This window comes from Oratosquilla oratoria, chromosome 12 (assembly GCF_046742065.1).
Source record: "Oratosquilla oratoria isolate Oo_2021 chromosome 12, ASM4674206v1, whole genome shotgun sequence".
Classification (NCBI taxonomy): Eukaryota; Metazoa; Arthropoda; class Malacostraca; order Stomatopoda; family Squillidae; genus Oratosquilla; species Oratosquilla oratoria.
Window position 1 is genome coordinate 26,168,723 of NC_134788.1, and position 11,774 is coordinate 26,180,496.

Consider the following 11,774-nt stretch of genomic DNA (forward strand, 5'->3'; position numbering starts at 1 on the left):
GGCAACCCTAGTCCGATTTGAGATTGCTACGTAGGATGATAATTAACAGGAACGTATTCAACGTGCTAGATCGTCCCGCTCGCATCTCGGCCCGCAGAGGTTCAGTACGAAATGTACGTATTCGATTAGTCAGCCTATGTGACGGTCGATTGGGGATCATAGTGTTGTAACCTCCACATATCTAGAAATGAAGAGGTGGTCAAACTACTCGAAAACGTTTCAGTCTGCCTGGTTAAAGGATCCCCTGTTTGAAAAATGGTTAGCGGAAGTGAAAGAGGATGGAAATAAGGCACGTTGTAAAGTTTATAGAACGGGGACATGAGAGCTCACAGAACGGATTAAAAAAAAAAAAAAACAGTGAGTCGTTAAAACAAACGAAATGTATCGAAAATAAGTGACAAGCAAATGAGCATCAAGTCTGTTCTATCAAAGGAAGATAAACTTAGTAAATTTGAAATTCGTCTCTGTATATGTAGCATGTCATTCTTTTGTTCAGTCAATTGATGATCTGAATGAACTCTTGAAAGTAGAAATGCCATCAACATCAAGTGCGAGCTCCTGCAATATATATATATATATATATATATATATATATATATATATATATATATATATATATATATAATATATATATATTATATATATACACATATACATACACGTATTATACACACACACACGAGCTCTGAGCTCTCCTCCGGGAGGGAAATAGCTGTCGATCACGAGCCCAACACGTGATCCAAAGACCATGGTGAACACACACACACACACACGGCTCGGTGGCGGATTGGTAAAGCACTGGCCTCACAAGCCAGAGAACCGGGGTTCGATTCCCCGGCCGGGTGGAGATAAGTTGAGTTTGTCTCCTTTCACGTGTAACCCCTGCTCACCTAGCAGTAAGTAGGTACGGGACGTTAGTCAAGGAGTTGTGACCTTGCTGTCCCGGTGTGTGAGTGGTCTCAGACCTACCCAGAGATCGGCAAATAATGAGCTCTGAGCTCACTGCCGTAGGGTGGTGTCTGGCTGTCTCGACAGAGACTGCAGCAGATCCGAGGTGAACACACACACACACACACACACACACACACACACACACACACACACACACACACACACACACACACACATATATATATATATATATATATATATATATATATATATATATATATATATATATACACTGAATGATTCCCAGTGATCAATTAATATCTTTTTTCAGACACAAATAACTTTTAATTCCATGCCATCGCAGTCGAAACTGAAGAATCGCTCGATGGAGGCATTCGTTGGAAATTGAAACGTGGGCGAGCCGAGGATTCGAACCGAGCTAACCCGTAACAAAGTTACAGTGACTTAAACCAATGCTTATACTTTTAGTCCTGTATCTCGCGACTTTCGGCAGTTTACATCTGGCAACCCTGTTTGTTTATCCAGTTCAATGCTCAAATGAACCACAGTACATGGGGTGTATACAAAATATATCTGGAATGGAATAGGCATTTTGTTGTTTAACCACGTGTTTTTTATTGACACTATATACCCATTAAAAATTAAAGTATATGAAATCTGTGCTCATTTTTTTTTTTTTTCGTTTGACTACCGCATAGTTTCGTTTACAAATATAGCCAAGTTGGAAATGCATTGCACTCAAAGACACCGGACCACAACTTCGAAGAGAATGTCTGTCTGTGGTTCTAAAAATAAAGTGCTTTCTGAAAGTTCCTTCACTAGGTTGGCATACACACTTTAATAACAACTCCTTGACAACCATGACCGAAGCTACAACCTTTTCTTCTGCTTCTTCAGGCTCAGTAGCTTTCGTATGCAACTGACATATTTTCTCCAGACTTTCAGAGAATACGCGTCTACAAGGTGGCAGGTGAATATTTGGCGTAAACCTTTGTTATTGTTTTCGCCAGTCACGGGGAAAACCTGCACTGTGTGACGGATACTAGAGTTTGCTAGCAAAACATGTAGCATAAGTGAGTAGAATATTTGCCAGAAACTCACTAAAGTGCTCAAATTAGCCACCATTCCTAGGGTTTATATATGAATTATTAATTGAAAGAGAGCATGCTTATTGTTTATACAAGAGCTGTATTATAATACACCAAAAAAGTTTTGTCTTGCCATTATGAAATAAGAGTAAGATTGCGTTGGGGCACAATATAAAAATATTGTTTAACAAATTTAATTGTTGCTTAATTGAAGTGGCTGTTCTCACTGTATAACTATAACTCGATAGGCTTATCTCGCCTGTGTGTTTTGGTAGTGGTTGATGGAGGGGCCAGGAAGGGGGTGGGTGAGTCTAACCTAACCGAACCCCATGTAAGTAGAGGTGGTGACAGATTAAATTGGGTTGGTTGGGCAATTTACTTTTCATTCAAGAGTGTCAGAAATCATTATTTTATAGTTTAACCCATAGGCTTTTGGTGCTGTTTCTACAAAAATAAACTCATGGGAGTGTCTCCTGAAAAATGAGTTTAGCAGCAGAAGTTAATATCCGAACTTGAATAAAACTATGGAACATTAATATCTTGCATCCTTAAAAGTGGGCTGTGAGGAAGTTTAACATGAAGAAGAAGGTAGGTGACAAGCCTACACCAGGAGATGCATGGCTGGTGCCAAAGCCATCACTTTTGCCATAGTGTTTGGACTCTTGGGGCGGCAGGTAATCAATAGTTACTGCTAAGAATTGGCCTTGATATCTCACAGGAATGTACCCATAGGGCTACAGAGAGTAGGATGCATAGACCCACACTCCATCCTGTTTTAGCTGCCTTTATGGCCCAAGTGGGAATACTCAGTGGAAGTATTCATCCTTCCCCCTACCGCAAGGGAAAGTAAACATGGAAATATATATTCAATGTGTTATGAGAAATAGGCAACTGGGAATGGATGCCAAAAGGAGATGCTTGAAGGGGTGATTGTGCTGACAGCATTGCATGAGGAGCTAAGATGAGATGGGGGAAAGGGTGGTGGAATGGGTGTGAGTAGGTGCATGCCATTGACTTAGCCACCTCCCTTATAAGTGGAGAGTAGGGTAGTGTGGGGGTATATTGTTCTATTAGTGGAAAAATATTACTGAAAAATCATATATAAATCTTGAAGATAAGGCTGTTGGTCAGAAATATTCCTCAAGGAATGGGCTACCTACAACACACAAATAAATTTATCAATACGAAACTAGGGACCTTTTAGGGCTATCTAACCAAAACTTTTCATTTTGTACAGATCACCCCCATGGTGGGGGTGATCCGTACATACTATGGGGGTGTTCCATACTTGCTATTTTGACCCCCAAAAAAACATTACAAATTAGATATTGCTGTCTAAAATTAAACAAACACATCATCTAAAGTATTCTATAAATGAATGAGCAGCAGAGAAGGAGTTTTGTTTTACTTTGTCTTGGCGATCAGTATTACATGTTCATTTTATCCCTGCAAAACCAATAAGAAGTTTTATGAATGATATTTTGCTGTGAAATAAAACAAGTACTTATCCAATATTGTTTATTTAAGAAAATACTGGAAAAATAAAGTCAGTTTGTAAGTTTATGACTCCTAGGGCAACCTCATTTCATGTTAAATGAATACAGTGGAACATTTAGCTTGACCATATTTGAAAGTCGTCGAGTACACCCTTGCTGGGGCATCAACACACCTTTGCGGGATTCTTTGGACACCTTTGCTGTGTCCTCTACTAGAGGGAAACAAAACTTGTCTGGAATACCAAACTTAGACTTGATCTGGAGAAAATATACATTATAGCTGGTGTCATCCTTGATAGAGAGGATTTTACCATCATAATGCACCTTTTCCCTAGCTGCACCCCCTTACAACAATGTATGCTACACCCCCTCCTAGCCATACTGCCTTCAAACCAGTATCACAGCAACAATGTTGGATAAAACCTAGATTTATCTTCATATATTACATACATCTGCCTAATATTCAAATTTAATACCTTACCAACCTGATCAGGCTGCATTCAAGATGAGGAAACAATATGATATGAATGTCTCAAGTTAAATCGGATGCCACAAAAATAGAAAAATCTTACCTCCAAACCATACACGGCGCGCTAGGAGGAATGAAAGCAGCCATCATGTTTACTGACGTCACTTCCTCTCTCAGTGTTTCCAACAGCTCGTCTATAAATTCTCTAATTTTAACGGAGCTTGTACTCTCCACCCCAATGTACGCTAATCCCCCACATTACCCTAGTATGTAATTCAAACCAACAACTAGGCAAACGCAAGACCAATGAAAGAGTGTGGGATGGGGGAAAGGTATGCTTTGACAATGATACCCCCATTTTAAGAGGAAAAAATCTATTGGTATGTAGTGTTGCCAGCAATTATATCTTGTACACATATTGCACAGTGGCTCATGTTGGAGATTTCATCTGGTAACTTATTGTTCATTATGCATATAAAGAACTTGGACAATGAGATTGATAGTGATGCCAATAAATTTGTGGATGGCACTAAAACATGATGCCTAATTAGGTCAGGAGAAGATGCTGAGATTCTGCAGGAAGGATTTAATAAACCATTCACATGGTTGGTGAAATGACAAATGGGCTTCAATATCTCAAAGTACAACATGTTAAACATAGGTTTATATAACCTAGAAAGCAGGCATAGCTTAGATAATACGTTTTTAGAGAAAATGGAGTGTGAGAGTGACTTGGGAGTTCTAATGAGTCCTGACCTTAAATCCAGGAAACAGTGCATTATTGTCAGGAACAGAACTAACAAAGCAATATGTTTCATTGCTAGGGCAGTTATGAATAAAAGTGTAGAGGTAGTTATCAAACTTTATCAGGCATTAGTTAGACCCATCCTTGACTATGTGGTACAGTTTTGGTCTCCATCCTATAGACTGTATCAATTCACTAGAACAAGTACGGAGGAGAATGATCACAGTGATACACAGACTGAGAAATTTACCTTATGAAGACAGGTTTAGACACCTTAAGTTAAGGAAATGGGGAAGAACTGGTTTACCAATAGTGTAGTCAACAAATGGAATAGCCTTAGTATTCATATTGTGACTGCTGAAACTATCGGTTGTTTTAAGAAAAAGTTAGACAACATTATGGATGGGGATGACAGGTATTATTGACATGGAACTGACTAGTGTAAGCCTTATGGTCCCTTGCAGTCTCCTTCATTTTTATGTTTTGAGTTTAACCTAACTCAACCCCATCTAAGTATAGTTGATGACAGATTAGGTTAGGTTGGCTAGATAATTTACTTTTCATTCGAGGGTGTCAGAAATCATTATTTTATAGTTTCATCCATAGGCTTTTGATGCTATTTCTACCAAAATTAACTAGTGGGAGTGTCCCCTGAAAATAAAAAAACAAGAGTTTAGCAGTAGCAATCCATATCAAATTGACATGAATCACTCTATGAAACCTTAATGTATGACATCCTTGATAAGAGGACATGTTGTGGACCTCCAGATATTTTACAGTGAAGAAGGGAGGGGATGAGCCTATACCAGGAGATGCATGGCTGCTATCAAAGCCATCACCTTTTCCATGTGCACTTGGACTGTCATGGCAGGTCATTAAAAGTTACTGCTAGAAACTGGGAAGAAGTATGGAGTTTGAAGCCAGAACTAGGCAAATGCAAAACGAAAGACTATGGGATGGGGGAAAGATATGCTTTGACTCTGCCACCTACCCTTATTGGACAAAAGGGCTTATTGGTGTATAATGTTGCCAGCAATTGTGACTGGTAGAGTTGAACTGGCAGCTGTGTTTCATTACATTGCAGTGTATGAGCAGGTGAAGGCAAACACCATCATAATGACCAGTTGGTTTGCCATTTTTGGAGTTTCCACTGTGTATTCCTAACTGTATATGTTCACTTGTAATACATACCTGGGTTAGATGGGTGTCATGTGAGATGTCTAAATGAGGGAGGTTCAGTGATGGTGGACTGGTTGGTGAGGTTGTTTAATATCTAAAAGAGGGTAGAGTGCCGGAGGAGTGCCTGTGTTCAGTAGTTCCACTGTACAGGGGAAAAGGGGATAAATGTGAGTGTAGTAGTTTGAGAGGGATCAGTTTGTTGAGTGTAGTTGGGAAGGCTTATGGGAAAGTTGTGATTGAGAGTATTAGGAGAGGAACAGGGAGTAATTGGTAAATTAAGGGTTGCATGGATCAGATTTTTGTGTTAAGAGAATTATGTGAGAAAGCTTTAGCAAAGGGTAAGTGTGATTTTTGGCCCTTTATGAATTTGGAAAATGCTTATGACGGTAAGGAAGGCACAATGGAAAGTTTTGCAGACATATGGAGTAAGAGGAAAGCTGTTAAGAACAGTCAAGTTTTTATGAGAGTAGTAGAGCCTGTGGTAAAATAAGAAATGGAGAGAGTGGTTGGTTTGAGGTAAAGGTGGGAATTCATGAGGTATGTGTCATATTGCCATGGCTCTTCAATGTGTATATGGATGAGTTAAATGCAAGGGTAATGGTCAGGAGTTTTGAGATGGTTAAAGAAAATAGGAGATAAGCCAGTTGTTGTTTACTGATGACACTGCACTAGTGGCAGGATTAGAGAAGGGATTAAGGGAGTTAGTGACAGACTTTGAGAAAGTATGTGAGATGATAAAGTTGATGATAAATGTGGGTAAATGTAAGGTGATGAGGTGTACAAAGGGAGAGGATGGCAGAAATTTGGAAGGGAGTATTAAAGGAGAGACGGTGGAGAAAGTGAATAACTTTAGATACTTGAGGGCACATGTGATGGGAAAGGGAGGAGTGAAGACGGAGGTATACTGTAGATTGAGCAAAAGCAAGTAAATGCCTTGAGGTTTGAAAAAGTGTAATAAGAAATAGACATTTGGGAATAGATAATAGATGCTAAGAAGAGGTTGTATGAAGGGGTGATTGTACTGACAGGATTGTATGGAGCAGAAACATGGAACATAAGATAGGAAGAGGTTAATGTGTTTGAGATATCTGAGAAGTATGGTAGTGGTTACTAGGCTGGATAGAGTGAGAAAGAAGGTGAGGAGAAGAGCAGGGGTGGAAAAACAGTTGGGAGATAAGGTTGGTGAAAGAGTCTTAGGATGGTTTGGACACATGGAAAGAATGAGTAAAGAAAGATTAGTAAAAGAAGTGTGGAAGTCAGTGGTGGATGGAGTGAACATGAAGGGGTGACCAAGGATGAGATAGATGGGTTAAAAGGGCCATTGAGAAAGGAAGGGGGAAGATAGGGGTGGGTGGAGAATGGTCATGTATGGATGATGCTGTGATGCACTGAAGGGGATGGGTTAGGGATGGAGTGTTAGGGAGCTGTTATGTGTGAGTGATATATTGACACAGCCAGAAGGGGTTTCTCCCCATCTTATTCTGTATGAGGGGACAGGGTTGCTGATTAAATGAAGTGGCCTTGCTGTGGATGTGCTGTGTCTTGCTGCATTTCTTATGACCCAGGGCATTGGGTGAGATGCAGGGATAACCCATCATCCAGGAGGAGCCAGGAAAAGAGGGAGGGGTGGAGTGGAATGCCTTTTCACTTTGGTTACCTCCCTCGTAATGGGGGAAAAACCCTTAGTATACAGGAAAGGAGCAATGCTCATTGGGTCTGGTCTCTTATTCCATATATATATATATATATATATATATATATATCACATGAAGAACCATCTCCCCAGACCAGACTTCAACAGGGTAACATTTCTTCATGTGGGCCATCCTAGGGTGACAATTCTTCATGTGGGTCATTCTGGGTTTATGATTCTTTGGTTGTATGAGTTGATGACAATAAGCATAACCCCCATTCAACCTAGCCTAAACTAACCTAATTAACCTAATATTTACTGGGGGCGACAATTCTTCAGGTGGGATCTCGTGGGGTGACGATTCTTTATGTGGGAGTTCTGGGGTGACAATTTTTCATGTCATTTTTTTTTTTTTTTTTTTTTTTTCCCATCATATCTAGCCTCAAATTCATGAACAGTTCCAACTTTAACTATTTCCTTGATTTCCAGTTATCATATATAAATTTGAACTTGTGTATTGTTTGAGTTTAGGCTATATCACCTTAGCTGTTCCATGTATTTATGCATCTACATGGAAAACTGTATATCCTCACATAATTAGACCTGTTATCTTTCTTGATGTGTCCCCATGACCTCTTGAAGCCCTCCCATCTTTAATCAGATCTCTTCTATCAATGCAATCTATCCCCTTTAGCGACCTGAATACTGTAATCATATCATCTCTTTCTCTTCCATTTTTCAAAGTTGGCAGACCCATTGCTATTACTGTTTCTTATTTGGTTTATCTGCTAGGCTGGGGACTAGTTAGATTGCTTCATTTTGCATTCTCACGATCCTGCTTATGTCCTTCATTCTATGTGGGGACTATACTACTGACACATATTCCAATCTTGGATAAATTGAGGTTTCAATGTTTTTTTTTTTTTTTTTTTTCCATCTCTTCATCCATATAGTAAAATGCCACTTTAATCTTCTGCAATAGTGCTTTCTCCCACAATCCTGCTGATATATCTGTCTGGTGACAGATTGTCTTTTGTAATAGGTTCACTTCTAGAGGAATAGTTTAACCCTGCCCACAAGATGACACCTATGTAGATGTCATGAGACATGATTGCGTATACGAGGATGCTGGCATTGGGGTCTTGATTGTATTAATCTTGTAGTTGTAGCTGAGTGGCCCCATATTCTGTGAACTGGCCTGATTATATTGTCTGTGGTTATTGATATTCAGAGTGAAAGAGAATGAGTATTACAGCTGTAACTTTATATTTCATAATGTGACTATTGTGATGCATCATCGAATCATCATACATCAGGCTGCTGATGCTGCCTGTGAAAATTTGACTTGTATTGGAGAGATTAAGGATGGTCTTTTGCCACAATTGCCCATTTCCAGTACTTTGCATCTTGGTAATGAACTTCATTTACCATTATTGGATTCTTTCAAAAATAGTCGATATTTTTGCAATAGTCTATCATCCTTCTTGTTTTTCACTGTTCTCATGTTGGCATAGCATGTTGTTCCTTCTATCATGTCATTGACATAGACAAGAAATATTATCAATGGAAGCACTGAATGTTGTGGAACTCTTCTCATTACTGCTTTTCATCTTGACATCTTTTACTATTGTCCTCTTGTATACTTCCTTCAAAGAAATCATTAATCTATTCTAGTAGTTTCCCTCTCAGTCCTCCAACATAGTCCAATTTCCACTTAAGTCAACTGTGAGTTCTATAAATATAATATTGATATCACCAAATATCAAATAAATATAATCATTGACCAATATTAATAGCAGTCAAGCGGTAGTTGGTGATGAGTAATGTGGATACGTACATAGTTTGTCAAGGTTCAAAGGGACTTGACTATGGAATGGTATATGTACACAATCCATAATCCTATTACTACACATTATTATACATATTTATATTGATGCATAAACACATGGAATACATTAGGTGAAATAGCCCAAGGTAAAGTAATACATGGGTTCAAATCTGAATATGACAATTAGAAATCAAGGATTATCAAGTTGGCACTGTACTTGAATTTGAGGCTAAGTATGATAGAAATAGAAGAATAGGAGATAGGTTCCAACAAGTGTTGCACATTTCCTGTATATTATGATGATTTCAATGTAATCAAACAAATACATCTCAAAGATTTGGATGTCATTCTTATAATCATATTTTTCAGGGTAATTATCAACATTTCTTTGGGAGACATTTCTTTAGATTTCATGAATTTCTTATACATTGAAGAGAATCCAGTGTGACATATGTGGCACAGCTATCTCACAAGTCATCTTCAATATCAAATGATGACCCACAGAGACGAGAATCCTTTCCAGTGTGACCCGTGTGATTCTGCATTCTCAAAGAATTCTCACTTCAAATATCACATTATGACCCACACTGGAGAGAGAGCTTTCCAATGTGACCTGTGCAATGCAGCATTCCCATAAAAAGGTGACCTTAAATGTGACATGATGAGCCACACAGGAGAGAAGCCTTTCCAATGTGAGCTATGCAATGCAGCTTTCCCATGGAAGAGTGATTTCAGACGTCACATGATGACCCACACAGGAGAGAAGCCTTTCCAGTGTAACCTGTGCGATGCAGCTTTCTCACAGAAAGTTAATCTCAAATGTCACATGATGACCCACACAGGAGAGAAGCCTTTTCAGTGTGACCTGTGCAATGCAGCTTTCTTACACAAGTATTCTCTCAAACGTCACATGATGACCCACACAGGAGAAAAGCCTTTCCAGTGTGACCTGTGCAGTGGAGCTTTCCCAGTGATGAGTGAGCTCAGAAGGCACATGGTGACCCACACAGGAGAGAAGCCTTTTCAGTGTGACCTATGTGATGCAGCATTCTCACAGAAGAGTGATCTCAGAAGGCACTTTATGACCCACACAGGAAAGAAACCTTTTCAATGTGACCTATGTGATGCAGCATTCTCACAAAAGAGTGATCTCAGACAGCACATGATGACCCATACAGGAGAGAAGCCTTTCCAGTGTGAGCTATGCAATTCTGCTTTCTCAAAAAAACGTTATCTCAAACGTCATGTGATGGCCCATACAGGAGAGAAGCCTTTCCAGTGTGAACTATGCAATTCTGCTTTCTCACAAAAATCTGTTCTTAAACGTCACATGATGACCCATACAGGAGAGAAGCCTTTCCAATGTGATGTGTGCAATGCAGCATTCTCACAAAAAGGGTATCTCAAATGTCACATGATGAGGCACACAGAAGAGAAACCTTTCCAATGTGACCTGTGTAGTACAGCATTCTCACATAAATGTTATCTCAAAAGACACATGATGATCCATACAGGAGAGAAGCTTTTCTAGTGTGACCTGTTTGATGCAGCTTTCTCTCGAAAGGGTGATCTCAAATGTCACATGATGACCCACACAGGAGAGAAACCTTTCATATGTGACTTGTGCAATGCAGCTTTCCCACGGAAGGGTAATCTCAGGTATCACATGATGACCCACACAGGAGAGAAGCCTTTCAACTGTAACCTGTGTAATGCAGCTTTCCCACGGAAGAGTGATCTCAGACAGCACATGATGACCCACACAGGAGAGAAGCCTTTTCAGTGTGACCTGTGTGATACAGCATTCTCACAAAAGAATTCCCTCAAACGTCACATGATGACCCACACAGGAGAGAAGCCTTTTCAGTGTGACCTGTGCGATACAGCATTCTCACGGAAGAGTGCTCTCAAACGTCACATGTTGATCCACACAAGAGAAAAGCCTTTCCAGTGTGACCTGTGCGATTCTGCATTCTCAGAAAAGCGTGCTCTCAAATGTCACAAGATGAACCATACTGCAGAGAAGCCTCTTTAATGTGATCGGAGTAATACAGCTCTCTCACAAAAGGGTGATCTCAAATGTCACATGATCACTCACACAGAAGAGAAGCCTTTCCAATGTGACCTGTGCAATGCAACCTACTCATATGAGTGGTAACTACCACCCATGGACAATAACCCCACATTACAACTACCCCCCAAAAATAACAACCAGAATTAAAGTCATTTGTTATTGTTTTTGCCAGTCATGGGAAAAAGATACCCAGTGTGAAGGATACTAGAGTTTGCTTGCAAAACAGGTAGCAAAAGTGAGTAGAATGTTAGCCAGAAACTCACTAGAGTGCTCAAATTAAACACGATTCCTGAGGTCTATATATAAAATATAAATAAAAGTGAGCATGTGTATTTATACAAGAGCTATAT

General features: G+C 39.6%; 1 protein-coding gene across 1 annotated transcript; it reads left to right on the plus strand.

Annotated features, from left to right (window-relative positions):
• The first annotated feature begins 9,617 nt into the window (after positions 1-9,617).
• Positions 9,618-11,461, plus strand: LOC143032043 (uncharacterized). The gene is made up of 2 exons (XM_076196511.1): positions 9,618-10,635; positions 11,083-11,461. The coding sequence occupies exons 1-2, from the start codon at positions 10,009-10,011 to the stop codon at positions 11,383-11,385; spliced, it is 930 nt and encodes a 309-aa protein (XP_076052626.1). The 5' UTR covers positions 9,618-10,008; the 3' UTR covers positions 11,386-11,461.
• Positions 11,462-11,774: the final 313 nt, after the last annotated feature.